The sequence below is a fragment of the Anomalospiza imberbis genome, chromosome 13 (genome assembly GCF_031753505.1).
Source record: "Anomalospiza imberbis isolate Cuckoo-Finch-1a 21T00152 chromosome 13, ASM3175350v1, whole genome shotgun sequence".
Taxonomy (NCBI): domain Eukaryota; kingdom Metazoa; phylum Chordata; class Aves; order Passeriformes; family Viduidae; genus Anomalospiza; species Anomalospiza imberbis.
The window spans coordinates 14,250,643-14,266,921 of record NC_089693.1 but is presented as its reverse complement, the minus strand read 5'-3'; the positions used below and the strand labels follow the sequence as shown (position 1 = coordinate 14,266,921).

At 41.5% G+C, this 16,279-nt stretch overlaps 2 protein-coding genes across 10 annotated transcripts in view; both read right to left on the bottom strand.

Annotated features, from left to right (window-relative positions):
* Positions 1–1,183: 1,183 nt before the first annotated feature.
* Positions 1,184–6,043, bottom strand: CCNB2 (cyclin B2). The gene is made up of 9 exons (XM_068204112.1): positions 5,884–6,043; positions 4,902–5,030; positions 4,697–4,822; positions 4,144–4,314; positions 3,915–4,073; positions 3,357–3,593; positions 2,420–2,560; positions 1,766–1,876; positions 1,184–1,449 (listed from the first exon to the last, which is right to left on the bottom strand). Exons 1-9 carry the CDS (start codon positions 5,911–5,913, stop codon positions 1,348–1,350), a joined length of 1,206 nt encoding a protein of 401 aa, XP_068060213.1. The 5' UTR covers positions 5,914–6,043; the 3' UTR covers positions 1,184–1,347.
* A 2,500-nt stretch (positions 6,044–8,543) lies between these two features.
* Positions 8,544–16,279, bottom strand: part of RNF111 (ring finger protein 111) — a 46,713-nt gene continuing 38,977 nt past the window's right edge. For 5 of the 9 annotated variants that reach the window (XM_068204066.1, XM_068204069.1, XM_068204065.1 and 2 more), the window contains exons 11-14: positions 12,382–12,474; positions 11,352–11,447; positions 10,363–10,490; positions 8,544–9,824 (exon numbers count right to left, since the gene is read on the bottom strand). In XM_068204066.1, coding sequence (XP_068060167.1) covers positions 9,707–9,824; positions 10,363–10,490; positions 11,352–11,447; positions 12,382–12,474 — 435 coding nt within the window. In that variant the 3' untranslated portion in view covers positions 8,544–9,706. The remainder of the gene's footprint in view (positions 9,825–10,362; positions 10,491–11,351; positions 11,448–12,381; positions 12,475–16,279) is intronic. The other 4 variants (XM_068204063.1, XM_068204064.1, XM_068204067.1 and 1 more) reach the window with 3 other exon arrangements.

Sequence of the window (16,279 nt, the reverse complement as noted above, 5' to 3'; positions counted from 1 at the left end):
TTGAATCCCTCCCTCCTAAACCACTGCCTAAGTCTAACTTAGGTACACAAACTCCATCTTCTGTAGCAGCTGTTTCTAGGAGCCAGAAATGAGGACCTCACTCCAAGGGAGGAATAATATCCACACAAGGAGTGAGGTACATCTTTCAGAAGATGGTTAGCAGCAAGTGCTAGGCTTACTTATCCCAGGGGAGAGAAAACCCAGTAGCTTCACCATCCTTCCCGCAGGGGAGCACTGAGAGGTCTAGGGCAGTTCTGTAGCCTCAGGTTCTTGCCTTCTACATCAGAGCCAGGCACACTCATGAAGAGATGCTGAGCAACCCTAGAGAGCTAGGCATGGAAGGGAGGTACTGAGTTCAGTATAACCTGGAGACTATCAAAAAGTCTAATTTAACATTACCTATACTAGATTAATTTAACAAATAGACATACATGAGGTATTGTGGCAGAAAAGTTGCCTTACATGCTTGTATTCCCTGAGCATACAGATACTGACACTTGGATTAGAAACAAAGACAAAAGCACGCAATGTGTCAAGGAAGTCACAAGAAGAACTATGCTGGGTTTGACTCTATAATCCCAGGTACAGAGGTTTATTGGAGAAGCACGGGGGGGGGGGAAAGATGTGGGCAAGCAAACAGGCAATAAAAAACCTCAGGGGGTTCTTTTCAGGTGGAGAAAGTTTCAAGCGCTGAGCTGCTTTCAAAAGGTCTCATGCCCACAGTTTCACATCTGTATTCCCTGCACAGTTGTTTGCATTACATGAGACTTCCAGTTTTTCTACCTCAGCTCCCTTTTTATAAGCACACAGAGAAACACAAAGGTTTACAAGGTAAACTCTTAAAGACAGCCTACATCATTCCCCAAACTTGAAGATGGCTAACTACAAAAAAAGAAATAAATTCCAGTATACTTTCTTGAAACAAGGCATTGAAATAAAGTACATATTTAGTGTTCTTTAAGGTACAACAAAAAACAAACCTGTCTGCCTCCTCTTAAGAGTGAAATAAGTTAGTAAATATAATGCAATATATAAAGCTTGGATTCTCTCTGGAAACAACCACAGAGAATAATCAAGCCCATTTAACTGCAAGTTGTAGCAATCATCTACTTAGTCAAATGTCCCTCTTGGACATTAGATTGCAAATGTGTAGGTTGTACCTTAAAGAGTCACACTCTCAATATTTAAAAGAAAGGAGTTTTATTTTTAGATAGAAAGCTGTATTACAAAGCAAATTTAAAATGTCACCTTCTGTGTGAGTCGGAACTGTCTGTGGGAGGCTGGAATGCTATGTACAAAAGCTGTAGACAAAGTGCACACCCCATCAGGCCCTGGCTGCTCAGGGCTTCACAGGAGTGATGCGCCCAGATCCTTGATGATCTCACTGTTCAGCTGAGGGATGGTGCTGATGGTCAGTAGTTTGCTGCTTGCATACTTGTTCTTGATAGCCTGCAGAGTAGAAAACAGAGAGAGAAAAGTTTAATGCATACACTGCTGATGCTCAGGCAGGTAATTTTGGGTCAGTTTGCCTGCCTGCTTGAAAAATGAGCGAACATACAAGGCTGGCAGTGAACCAGTTTACAAAGTAACGAGCACAATTTTTCTAAAAGGTTTTGCTGTTATCATTAATAGAACAGTCTCTTATCGGCTTGTCAGAACAGCTTATGCTTTAAGGTAACATACAGAGTATTTACCTAAGGAGCTACAAAATGCAGCAAAGCTATTTTTAAAACATTTGAGAAAGGATTAAAGTAGTTATACTTACAGTGTATTTTGTTAACTTTTCATTTACTTTGATTACATTCTTGGCCATATGTTTCATGGTCATCACAAGACTGTCTTCTGCATAGCCAGTGTAGTACTGCTGCTTTGTACCCTGCAGTAGAATGGTAACAAACTTGAGATTTGTGAGGGGGGAATTGCTGCCTGAGGCACAATCACTTCAGGCAACAAACAACCCAAGCTTCACAGCTAAGCCTCAAGTGCTGGAAACTGTAGCTGTCAGTTTAAATGACAGATCCAGAGTAACCTGATGTGCAGATGTCTGGACACATCAATTTCAAAGACCATGCTTTTAGACTGAACAGAGGATAAATAAGCTGAATTACAACTCACTACTCATGGTCCACAACTTCATTATGCTACATGTACTGCAAGAATTATCTACTTTTACTTACAGTGCAGCCTTCAATAACTCAATGGCTTTCAGGAGAAAAATCCTTTTGTACCCCAGTATTCACACAGAAAATAATCGAGTTTTTACTGGTATATTCCTTTTTTTACCTGCCACTATGCATCAGGCTGTCCAACCATCATTCCAGCACCAGCACTGTCACCAACTAAACACAATTTTTAAAGTATTTTTTTAATGGGTCAATTCCATTGAGTGAAGATCAACAAGTTTGATTAAAATGCTCACCCATTTGTTATGTCCCAGGATCTTCTGAGACAGGCACAGTGCAGCAGCTGCAATCTCTGAAGGCCGGTGGTGAACCATGTCATAGTCTATCAGTGTCAGCTCCATCAGGTATTTTGCTAGAGTGTGTTGCTTGGCATCGGCCTAGCAGGTTGAGAGCTTGTTAATCCACAGTTTCACTTCACTTTAGCACTATCACTCAGAATTGCTTATTGTGTTCAAGAACAAAATAAAAATAGTAAAATCTTTACTACTGTTTAGGGACCATCCTTTCTAACAGACACTCCTCTCAAAATCAAGACCAGCAGCCATTTGGAATTTAGACACAAAGTCGAGTGAGGGATTTTAACAGAAAACTGCAGTATCGGGTACTGCTGTGCCCAGCTAGGGACCCTAATGCTCCCTCTGTAATGCCAGCTACAGGAGGGGAGGTATAAAATTACTTAGGAGAAACTTATTTGAGTTACCCAGTGGTCTGCTGAGGTAATTGAAGCCCACCTCAAGAGCAGACAGTCACTTGAATATAATTACTGAGGTGGAAAAAGAAAGGGTTGGGTCAAAGAGAAAGCTTATCTTTTGATTCTTTAATAACACAATATTTACAACCAGAAGTTACAAAGAACTGCAACACTGTTAGTGTTTTACTAAGAAGCATCCTGATCACCAGGATTAAAAAGATTAAAAGCAAGGGTTCTTAGTTTCACAGTAAAATAACTGCCACTAAAGCTGAACACAAGCACCAGTAAACAGAAATGTGAAATACTACTGGCTGCCACAGTGACATTGTCGTGTTACACCACACGGTGGAGTTTCAGAGCTGAACATTGCTTCATCCAGCATTTAAGCTGGAGGAGGTAGGTCACATGATAAAAACACCAGAGTAATCCTTATAGGCTTTACCAATACAGGAAAGTGCTAGGTAATGAGGACAAGTACCCACCTCCCCAGCTTTTGATGCTCTTCTTAAGAAGTGAATTGGAAGAGGACGCCCCAGGTCAAAGTTTAATTCTTTAAGAATAATAATTTCCATTTCTCTAATTTCATTACTAGTGTAGGCATTGTCGGTAATGTAAACAAAGTCTGCTACATCAGGAGACAATATCTCTTCATATTTTGAAGCTACAAGCAGCGCTGTCACGCCCACCAGCTGAAGCTTCTTGCGAGGTACTGGATGACTCTGCAACAGAGACATTTAAAATGCAGGCCCTGAAGTGTCAAACTCTAGATAATCAGATTCACAGTTATCAGTTTAGAATACCAGCATGACAATGTTCATTCCTATAAATGAGGTTTTCACTTTAGTCAAAGGTGTCTGTATAGTAACAGGCTCAAAGAAGGCAGCAGCCTCTGAGGTAAGATGCTGCATTGTAACACACAGCTCTTATACACAGAGCAGATTTTGTCGATCGCTAGATTTCTAAAGAAAAGGTAAATCCTGAACTCCTTTACAAGCGTAGTAACTGAGTAATTACTGAGCCTGACTTGAAGGAGAGCTCACCTGTAAGAAGCGATCCATGATGGCCACACACATGTAGAGCGTCTCCTGCAGGAGGCGGAACCTCGAGTGCACCTGGACGAGCCAGTCCACCAGAATGGCGCGCATGCGCCCGTTGATCGTCCTCCCGTCCAGGTAGTGCGGACGGACCGACTGCTGCAGCTGTGGGGAGAGCGGGGTGAGCAGCCAGGCCACGCCCCTGAGACACCAGGGCAGCCGTGGGGCATCCTACCTCGAGCTCCCTCAGGTACAGGTAGATGTCTTTTACGTAGTCACTACACAGCTGGGGGTTCTCCCAGTCCTCTGCATCGATGTCTTCTACGTTGTTGAGCAACACATCAGAGAAGGCTTGGCACAAATCCTCCTCTTGCATTGATACATCCATAGGGACAGGAGACAGAACCTAAGGAACAGATCACATCTGTTAGCACCTCTTACGGATCTACTGTTTCACCGTTCCTTTGGTTCCATGTTTCACCCTTCACTAATGCAACTTCTTCAGGTGGAAGCCTGGGCTCCACTGCAGCAAGTTTTCACTGACATACCACAAAAACAGATCTTCTAGTAATTGCCAGCTAAAGCAGAAACTTCATCCAGTACTTCAACAGCTCATTCTGCCACTTGAACATCAGCCTTTAAGTACAACATGCATTAAACCAAAACCTCAGTACAGAGGTTTGTTTCTTCAGCAGGGGAATGAGATATAGCCCAGATAAACTATTGTGAAGGTACAGCTCAAAGTTGCAAATCAAATTAAAAATCAGAACAGTATCATCAATTCCTACCTTTGGAACATCAGTTTCTTTGTTTGCTTGATTTACAGCAGCTGGAGCTTTAGGCAGTACAATTCCATTTGTCATCTTGCTAGGTCCTTTCAGAGGCTTTATGGATGCTTTGGGGCATTCTGTTTTCTGTAGTGAAAACAATTATTATTAGTACAGAGCAGCAATCCAACTTCTCCCTATATAGAGAGTTCAAATGTTCCTTTACCTTAGATAGATGTGTTCCTCTTGTTGCAACTTTATTTCCTATTTCTTCTAAAGCAGCCCTTTTGCCAGTCACATGAGTTTTCGCTTTACTTCTAAGGTCAGACACAGCATTCTCCATCCCTCTAGTGATCTAAAATGATAAAATTGCAAAGGTTTACGAGTCAGAGACCAGCAACTTTCCAATGCCGGACTCCATTATAGACTTACCACCACTGTACCTACTATGCGTTACTCAACTAGCTTTTATTTCCTAGCCTGTCACATATATTCAGAGGCATACGTCTCCTCTCTAGGTTCAGAGCACTGTACTTCCCAGCGGTGTTGTAAAAACAGGCAATGCACCCTATGGCAGCCTTTTTAAGGTCAGAGTGCTCATCTGCTGTTTAACTCCACCATACTTACACTGTGTAACTCGAGCAGCGCCCTCCAGAGGAGCCATAAAGCAAATTCCTTGTTACATACGTGCCATGTGAATTCAAAAGCTGTGCTACACACGCAAAAACGAATATTCTTTGTTATGCACAGCAATTAAACCATCAGGCTTCTGTTTTTTCGTGGAGTTCAGTTTAAACCATCGGACAATCGCCACAGAAGAAAAGCTCCTGCAGTCCCTGCCTTCCCTCCCCCTAAGGCAGCTTCAGTTTTCCCACTCCCACATCCCCCCCGTTCCGCGGGGGAGGCGCGGGCGGCCAAGGCCAGGCCGAGGCGGGAGCAGCGCCCGCGCTGCACAGAACGGGGCTCCCTCCCAGCGCTGGGCCACAGCTCGGCCCGGCCGCCGCCCCACCCGCCGAAGTGCGGGGTGGCCCCGGCCATTCTGAGAGCCGAGAGCCGCCCCCCGCCCCCACCCGGCCAGCCCGCGGTCCCCGCGCCGCCTGAGGGCGAAGAGCGGCGGGGCCCCTTGGCCGCCCCTCTCTCGCCCTCGCCGCCCCGGCTGCTGCTCTGTCGCCCCCCCCGGCCCGCCTGCCGCCCGTGGCGGTACTCACAGGGGCACGGCGCGTCACCGGCAGCGCCATGGGCACGGACACGAGGGGGGCCGCTGCCGCCGCTCCGCACAGAACCGCTCCGCTCTCCAGCCAAACCGGCGGCCGCTGCCTCGCGCTGCCGCGGCTCCCTTTAAACCCTGTCCTGCTCTACCATTGGACAACTTCGTACGATGCACGCATCCGATTGGTCCGTCTGCGCAGGCCCCGCCCCAGCAGGAAACGGCCGCAGCCGCTTCCGGTGGCGGCGGGCGGCGCAGCGGCTCCCAGAGGGCGGGGCCGAGCCCGAGCCCCGGAGCGGGGGCGTTTAACCCCGGAGCCCACCGGCACCGCGCCCGCTGCCCGGGAGCCGCCTCGGCCCGCCCCGGAGCCCACCGGCACCGCGCCCGCTGCCCGGGAGCCGCCTCGGCCCGCCCCGGAGCCCACCGGCACCGCGCCCGCTGCCCGGGAGCCGCCTCGGCCCGCCCCGGAGCCCACCGGCACCGCGCCCGCTGCCCGGGAGCCGCCTCGGCCCGCCCCGGAGCCCACCGGCACCGCGCCCGCTGCCCGGGAGCCGCCTCGGCCCGCCCCGGAGCCCACCGGCACCGCGCCCGCTGCCCGGGAGCCGCCTCGGCCCGCCCCGGAGCCCACCGGCACCGCGCCCGCTGCCCGGGAGCCGCCTCGGCCCGCCCCGGAGCGGGGGCAGCCGAAGAGGCAGCAGGAGTTCAATAACGAGTCCCGGGATTCAGGCACTTCAACGCTACCGTAGTTGTCTAAACCGACAGAAAAGTTGACTCGCAATTCTTCTCCAGTCTCTTACAATTAGCACTGAATGCCAAGGCTCCACATAACTCCATTTAGATAATTAACTTCAGCTACATGCTGATCCTTCACCAAGAGTCTTTTCTTAGGCAGTACCTGCAGTAATACATGTAAATGAAAATGTTTATGGATCAAGACTTCAAAAGCAAGACAAGGGAAGGGGAAAAAATTGCAAAAGAAACAGATTTTGAATGATACCAGTCTAACATTTTATTTATTGCATACAAAAGGATTTCTTTTGACAATGGAATTTTATATGAAAAGTAATTTGATGCATACTGTTGAGAATCTTATACTTTAAAGATGCTGCAGAAAACTTAAGGCAATGCATCTAAGCATATAAAGCACAGTAAGTGGTGGAAATTCTCAAAATGAAAAGCCTATTCCTTTTCCTTCCCTTAAACTATGGTTAAGTCACAACCTCCTGGAACAGAAGTAAGCTGCAGCTTTTTAGCCCCTGCAATAGCATTAAGATCAGAACACTGATTCCTGACAAATATCTAAGTGTTCAGCATCACATTACAATGGTATGCATACATTTAAAAGCAAGACAGTATCAGTAGCTATTATATAACAAATAAATTCATGGATCACTAAAATACCTCTAGTACCAGGCACTCAAATTAGACCCATAAAATATTTCCTTAAAAAGAAAAAAAAAAAATCCCCCCCAAACCTGTGCTTCTCTGTCCTGTAAGGAAGCCAAAATAAACTCTATCACATGCCCAGGGTCTCAGTTACTTCAGAGGCCGTGGGTTTTTGTTTGTTTTTTTTTCCCATATCTCTCAAGTACCTTCTTGGAGACTTTTAGAAATGAGTATCATCAGTCTTCAAGCATTAGTGGTCAGTTAACTTCTTTTCAATAGTCACTGGAAAACACAAAGTCTGTTCAGTCCTTCCAGTTACTTTTATTCATTCTTAGCAATGAACAGATTAATGCAGCTTCAACTTTGCAGTCACTTTCCGTTTCCTACAGCCAGAATGTTCAAGAAGCTTTAGCATAAACCCAAATCAGGTTTTGAAGCAGTCCAATCATGTTGCCTCTCTCCCATATCCCCCATCATACAAGCACAAAGTGGTTTTAAGTTCAGTTTTCAGCAATGCAATTAAGCTTGAAAAGGTCCATTTATCACACATGCTGGAATAAAATTTCTCTCTGTTTAAAGCCTCAGTGCCAGAGGTGTGAAGTTTGTTGCCAGCAATAGACACTGTACTCGCAAATGCTACTACTAACAGGTAAAAAAAATAAAAGGGAAGCAGCTTTAACCATACAGAAACAGGCATCAAATTCGATAAGGTAATATTAATAAATGGATTTTTTTAGTGTAAACATAAGAGTTTATCTTCTAGGTTTACTGTAAACCATTTTACACGTAATCTGATCAAAGACAAGGACGAGAAACTGAAGGTATTTATTATTCAATCCACTTACAAAGCAGGTGGCTTAATGCAAGCTAATTGACATGTTCATGTATGATCCCCAAGGAACATCTTTTCCAAAGTGACAGTAATACTGTCTCAATGTTTTTGCACACTTGCATTTTGCAATGTTGAGCACATTTAAATAAACTATTATCGATTAGACGTGAAAGAATGGTGATGAGCAACTTGAATCCTGATATGGATTAAAACCTCCTTCAAAGGCAAAATGTTAGTACATTATAACTTAACTCTATATACTATATTATGCAGCAAATCTTAACTATAGAAAATATTTCAATCAGTGATGGACTGTTGGTAATTTATAAAGAGGGAATCTATGATCAAGGCAAAAACTAGGGAACCACATTATTTGTATCTCAGTTTCTACAGGAATTTACAGGCTTTCAACTTACTAATGAAAAATAAAAACAAGAGACAAATGGATTTAGCTAACTTTATTAACTTTAAATCTAATAAAAATCCCAAGACAAGCCTGGAATCCTTAGAAATTCTATGAATTCACGTATATAAACCCAAACAAAAACCCTGCAGCTTTAAGTCCTTATTGAATGGTTTTATATTAAAAAAAACCACAAACCCAAACAAATAAACAAAAAACATAGCAAAAAAAAAAAAAAATCCCAAAAAAACCAACCCTCAATGTGCGCAGATACTTCAACTTAAGTTAGCAGAAGACCAAACAGATTCTAAGCTCTTTTTCCATGTCCCTAATAATTCTTTCAGTCTGCAAGTATCTACAATCCAGCTAACTGAAATCAACATTTAGTGTTCACTAAGAGCTGTTTCACAGCAGCATATATTTAAGTTAGGGGTTCAAATTTCTAGACATAGAAGAAAATGATAAATACAATCTGAACAGCAGTCTAAATGTTTAATATTGACATTCAAATATATCTGCATTGTGCTGAAATTTTTTAAACAAACACAAAAATCTGATCAGACAAAACTCTGGTGATGAGAATGCTATATGTATCAGTCAAACTGAATATAATTCATATTCTGTTCCCAGTATTAAGGATGTTATTTGACTCATAACTGATCTTGTAAATATACAGCAGCCATTTTTTCCTAATTAAGGAATGTCTCAATACATAATATTATCCTTTTCTAGATGATCTTTATACATTTAAACTAAAATATATATGATCGATTAAATTAAGGAATTCAAGGTTAGTAATGAGTGAAATCATACTTTCAAAGCTTGATACTACATAAAACAAACCAAAAAAGAGACCACACAATTCTACTTACTAAAGCAGCTAATCTTGCCTGCAAGTTTGGGGTCACAAAGCCCATAATATGTGCAAACAAATGCAATACAAGGAACCATGCAAAAATACAGTAATGAATTTAAAGGAAAAAAATGTAAAACAAAACAAAACAAATTTATAAATACACTGAAACTCAACTGTCTTCTACATAAACTGTAGGTCTAGCATTAGTTGTACCATATAGCAGAGCCAGCACTCTGGGTTCAATGCTTCCAAATCTGCGCAGGTAAGTCATGCCATCTTTGGTTGACTGCAGTACCAGGAAGGATGAGAGGGAGTGAGAGGGAGGACAAGAGTTCTGGAAAGCAGTGTCAACTTTCACTAGGCAGCTGAGCCTCAATGTCCACTCTGCAAATGGGGCACTTCTTGTTAGTAATCAACCACTGATCTACACACACTTGGTGGAAAAGGTGCATACACGGAAGGCGCCTGTCATCAGAACACAAAAACATGAGTGTTAACAAAGCATTTCCATATCAACAAACCCCATGGAAAAAACACAATGTGGGCTTTGCTACTGAGGTCTGCTCTTTCTGTTTTCCCCCAGGTTTCATAGCCTTTCCAGTTGCACATGCATTCTGTCCAGTTCCAAAAGAAATGGATATGGGCAATGAAGTCAAGCATCAACTGGCTTCTGCCGTATTTATACTAATTTAAACCTGCTGAAGTTTAAGTAGCATTACTAGAGAAACACTGTCAGTCCTGATTAATTCAGGACATCAGCCTGGGCTCATATTATAACAGGCAGACAAACTATGGAAGATTGTGATAGAATAACCCACACTCTACCTCATGACAATACAGACTGAACGACGTGTATTTTCAACTTGCTTGATGGCATTAGTTCAGTGACAGTAGTTAACTGTAACTGTTAACCTAAGCAGTACTGCAAAGCAGTGCACCAGATTCAGGGATGGTGCCAAAGCCAGAACATCCACATTATATTCTGATATTCAGTGTTATTTACCTGACATCTTCACCTTCCTCCAATATAGACAAACAGATGGTGCACTTTTCCTCTGTGTCTTCTTCTGTTCCTTCCTCCCCATCTTGTTTGCAGTGCAGTTTCCTCTGTGAGAACCAATCAGTTGTTACCTTGTTAGTAGAGATGACAGTATTGACAAACTGAGTAAAATCTGTTTTTGATACATATTCAACACATATTTCTTTGAAAACAATGAAATATTGATTAAAAAGGATTTGAACCAAAATGAATCAAAAACCAGCACTTAGAGCAAAACCCAGGACATTTCAGATTTAACTATTGTTAATCTGGAATATAATTGTTAATCTGGAAATCTACTGGAATATAAATTTCATGGTGCTGCAGGCAGTCCTTTTATGTATTGTCTATGTTTAAATATCTTAATTTCATTAATATAAAGGCAAACAAAAATCCTTTCAACCTAGTGTCTTGTCACTATTTATCAAGTATGAAAGAAAAGCGTCATGTGGATGGGATTGTATCTTATCATAGGCTGAACTCCAACTGAGAGACACCCTCATTTATGAAAACTCTGTACCCCACTTCAAAACCTCCTGGTGTTCCAGTCTTCCCCATGTGTTCAAAGTAAAGGTTAAATTGATATATACACTGTGAACTGTTTACTGCAAACATAAGGCGTTAGTTTGTGAGCTATCACTGAAGTCTGTTATTTGCATTTACCAGCAGTTATTTCACTACTCACAAGGCTACTCATAGCTACTGGACAAGTTAATCATATCAAACCACTCCTGTTTATCACATCACAGTAGCTCTTTATCTAAGGAACTAATTTTAAATTTTCCTTGTGAAACAAGCGGCACTGTAAGCTTTGTTTACAATCCTTGAAATTTCAAGATACAGAAAACATGCCCTCTTTGAAGCTGACATTTCTGCAGACTTAAACTAACCGTTAACATTATTACAAGTTCAAAGAAACATTACAGACAGGCCACAAATTGAGAAATCCTCACCTTTTTGTACTTATGTGGATATGTGCATCTTTCTATAGTTCCCTGTGTTGCTCCACGATTAACATTGCCTAGTCGTTCCTCCAAGTGAATCAGCTCCTAAAAATCATGAAGGAATAAACAGTGTAAAAACTATTATTTCAACTATACTGAGGAAGTATTAATTTTATTCTAACCCATTTTCATTCTTGGAATGACAAACTCTTCTTTCCCGACTTACTTAAATATAGGCAAAGCCAAAAAGAGTATGTTGTGTGGGAAAAGTGATGGGCTTCTGTAGAAAAACCCACACAACACGGTCTGGTATTTTAAGTTCTAGGGAAATACTATTTTACTACAAAAAAATGAGAGTCTTTGTCAGCTAGGAATGGCTATCAGTATGTTCACACATACTTCTGTGTCTAATGAGGAAAAAGCAATTAAAACATGCTATGTAAATATTTGCTTTCTAACAGTCATTAAGGCTTTGAAGAGAAAAAAAAAGTTGCTTAAGTTGAAATACAATGACTAATTTATTTTTCTCCAGCAATGAGTTTTTTTTAGAACCATGAGATGTCACTGTAGAGGTTTTCAGTGGACTAGGTCATTAACTCTCTGCATCTGATACCTGTTATGTTCTCCTGGTTTTTTTCCTTCACTCCATTTCAATTCCTGCACTATACAACAGGACAGCACTGTTAGCATGGCCAAGTTTACGCCTCACTTGGAGGATCCTGGCACAGTTACTCAGAGACAGCCCTGCCTTGTCCCAGAACGTCCTGGGACTACTCAGTCCCACTGATGGCTGGTGGGCAGAGCAAGAGGTACTGTCAGGTCGTTGCCACCTAACCTGCCTTGTCCAGGGCACCTTTTCCTGACCAACTTTTCAATATGCTTTTGTCCCACTCCACAATGGTAAGGGCATTCTGTAAGTAAAGAGTATTTTCTTTATGATTCTTTTCTACCTATATATAGAACTGGCTCTATCATACACCCTCCCCATATTCCCTCATGACATATTTTGACATATATCTAGTTTTATTCTATTACAAACCTCAAAATTGCCCCTGAAAGGGCCTCTGAATGATGTTCCATCCAATCCCGATGAAATGTAACGGATGTGAGGGTAGCCCGCCATGTCTGGTACCTAGTCAAACAGCAGACGTTAAGTTAAACCTATTCAGAACAGTTTCAGTATTTTACTGTTCACTTTAAAAAATTTAAGTGCCTTTTGCTTTCATTGAATCACTTTTTACACTTCTCAGCCTGAGCATACAATTCCAACTGACAGCACAACACTAACACCACTCTGACACATCTAAACAAAACCAGAAGCAAAACAGAAATGAGACTAGATCCTCTCCTGTAATCTCTCCACATCCACATTACAATTCCCAAGTCTCAAAATCTCAACCTATTTTATATGAACCACCATAAATAACTACCTGTTTTTGTAAACAGAACACCTAACAGCTACACATGAAGTTATGAAAAGGACTCGCTACAGGTTCTCAAATATAAGCTTTTGGTACCACAGTAGAAACAAGGCTAAAAAAACTCAGTCTGGAAAAAGCAGCAGATACTCTTATCTGACTCAAAAGAGCTGAACATCTTCAAACATGCTTGAAATTTAGAGGCCTATAAAAACTAACACTCAAGACTCACATCTAAAGTCACAGTTAACACTACTTTCAAGCATCCACCAAACCTCCTTGCACAGTAAGAGATATAAGCAGTGAACAAAAGACGTGTCCAGTGCTATATCCCACAGGCCCTTCAAGCACCAGCACTTTTCACAGGGCAGAGCTGAAGGACAGTTAATATAGCAGGAACCACCTCCACTGCAGGGCTGCTGCATTCCTTTTTTACCCCCACAAGATGAGTGAATGATGGGATTGACTTTTTGTCAGGAACATTCCAATAGCAATCTTTAATGAACAGGTGAAAAAAACCCAAAATGATCAGCAGATTTGGTTTACTTAATCCCACAGCACACCAACAGGAAGACTGTAAGCAGCAATTCACTTGGAAATACTTGAGTACCGTCTTCCTTTCTGTGCTATCAGCTGATAATGTCTCTGCTGCTGTATATGACAGTTCAACATTCACCTCATGAGGCTGCCCACAAAACAGATACCCCAGATACTACTCATGAAGCCATATATTCACATGTTGCTCTTCTTTCCATCAGACACTTTCAAATTTAACACACATAAAGGTGTAAAACTCAATAAATGCATCATGGAAAAGCACAGACCTAGACAAAACTACCCACACCAAACAAGAGACCAATAGGCTGCCTTTCTACAGTTTTCAAATCCAGTCTTGTAACTAAAAGCTGACAGGGATAGGCAAGATTCCTCTGCCCTAAATAATTTTTTTTTCTGGAAAAGAAAGGCAGAATCTGATTATTTTAAAGCAGTTTACATGATGCTTGTTAAATTACAATGTAGTGCCATCATCTGCCACAAATACAGTCACAATACTGGTCTTAAATTTTAACAAACCAGAGTAATAGAAACTGAAGATGCATATTCATGTGCATATTGAAACACTCCACGTAAGCAGTATCTGTTGGTATCATAGGTCTTGCTGTTTGACAATATAAACTGTGGCTGTAACTAAGGAATTTTGGGGGAGCAGATTAAAAATATGCTGATTTGTAAGAAATCTGTCTCAGATAATCACTGATTTATGATTCATTCTGCATTTAAGTGTATAGTTCAGCTTCCGACTACAGAAAATGCCTTTAAAGAACTAGGTCATTCACTCACACTATGAACATATTAATTGTGCCAGGTCTTCACTAGGCATAGACCTGTCTGGCATCATTTGGGAAATTTTATTGCCTATTTTAACATTGGCAATCAATTGCCACCACTCAGAGAAAGGGAACTCCTGACAAAAACTAACCTAAGTCTCAGAAGTGATATTCAATGCTTGTTTTTTTTATTGACCAGGATTTGAAATCAGTGTTTTGGAAAACAATGCATCTGATAGTGCAGATACTGCATCATTACAAGAGGTGCAAAGTCACAGATGTATTGCTGTAATTCCATAATTACAGTTCCAACTGCCTCAGCAGTCAGTTTACCAACTGCAGTGACATGCACCTGGATAGATCTTCTATATGGAACAAATTCTGCTACTGGAGACTAAGAAACCTATTAGAATTTATTTTAACAGTATAAAACCAAAAATTGTTCACAGTACCTAACACAATAAACTACTGAACTCAAGACATCAGAAATGTTGTGTGGGACAATATATTTTCAAGCTAATAAGTGGACCTTCATATTATCCTGATGGGGATGGCACCTCTGCAAAATTACCTGAACATATATTATGTACAGGCTCTTTTAGAAAATACCCCGAGAGCACAACTCACATTCCTCGTCAGGTAAAATGCTATTCTGAAAAAACACCTCTAAGAACAAAAAAAAAAAAAAAAAGAAAACCAAAACAGTTCTTTTACACCTGCAGAATAAGCAGTCTGCTAAACCAGCAAAATTTTGTCTAAGTACATTTGTGACTACAAGATGGAGAAAAGATTTGCAACAGAGAACTATCAATAATACCTAACTAAGAACAGACTTACTAAAATCCCTTTGACAGTTACTACCAAGCTTCAAATGCAAAAAAGATTTCAGCTCTCTTGAAGAGCTTCACACACAAGCAGAAGTGAGTTTTCACTAAGCTTTCATACAGAACATAAGAAAAAGGAAAATGTTAAAGCTAATGAAAAATGTAAGCACTTAAAGGCAATGCCAGTCTGCACTAAATGTTTGTATACATTCTTTTGGATACAGCCAAATTAAAATATATACTTTAGAGTGATATATTCTGGACCTGCAAATTCCAGCACAAGTCTGCCAGGAACTGCAGAAGTATCATTTGTTTCTTGTTTTGCACTTTCTATTGATACTTTCCACAACCACAAAAATCTGCAGCAACTACAGTAATTCAAGGCCAAGTCTGAACCATTTACAACACAAACATTCTCAACAGTTTAAAACATCTGACCTGCAGGGAAAGCTTGCTTTCTTGCTACTCTCCTTCAAATACCCTCGGTCTTGGCAGGGTCTTTCTGCTTTTCAGTTGCCAGTCAGTGGAGAGATTCCTGCCCTGTATGGTACTACTAATCCTGTCCACCCCAGCCTCCATGGTTCCATGAAGTATGATTCCATATGTATTAGAACAAATCCCCAGGCTGAGCCTTTTTCAGTTAAGTAACTGCTTGGCTACTATCAATACACAAAAAGAAGTAAAGCTCATCATTTAATGTATTAAGCCAAATACAAACAGGGAAAAGCTGCAATTTTCATAGAAAATCATTGGGTGAAGGAACCCAATGAAGTACCATCTGCTGCATAGATAAAACCCAGTGGTACCTGTGTCTTAGGGGAACATAAAATGAGTGTTCTTCAATAGCTTTTATTCTACAAAAAAACCAAGAACCGTAATTCATGTGTGTAGTAAGAAAATACCTAGAAGCTTTTTCTTAAAAATGCAATTCTATTTGATGCAGTTAATCAAGGCTATTTCAAACATGAAGTTCATCTTGAACTTCTCTTACTACATCAAGTTACAGCCTTAAGTGTTCAGGTATTATACAGAAACTTGTTGGCTTTTGGGGTACAGAACAGCTGCATCTCTTAGAGCTGCAACACTTGTATGACTACACTCTGAGCAGTATTATTCTGACCAGCACACAACTACCATGATGTGCTGGGACCTACTGGCTTACACCTCCAAATCCCCAAGGATTTTTACAACTAAGTGTAAAGACAGCCTCAAACACTCTGAATCAACCCACAGGTAAAGGAACAAAACAGTAAGGCTCTCCAACAGAAGAAAAAGAGGGCACAGCATATTGAAAGCTAGATGTGAAACACCTGAAAGAGTTTAAGGTACCATAAGAAACTTTAGGTTTGCTGGGGGTTTGTTTGGGG

What these genes read in the sequence shown, in the direction of transcription:
- CCNB2 (XM_068204112.1), bottom strand. Translation starts at nt 5,913, where the DNA reads ATGGCGCTGCCGGTGACGCGCCGTGCCCCT. An exon ending in CGGTGACGCGCCGTGCCCCT is followed by an intron (nt 5,031 to 5,883) that starts GTGAGTACCGCC and finishes TTATCATTTTAG; the next exon opens with ATCACTAGAGGGATGGAGAA. An exon ending in GAGGAACACATCTATCTAAG is followed by an intron (nt 4,823 to 4,901) that starts GTAAAGGAACAT and finishes TTTTCACTACAG; the next exon opens with AAAACAGAATGCCCCAAAGC.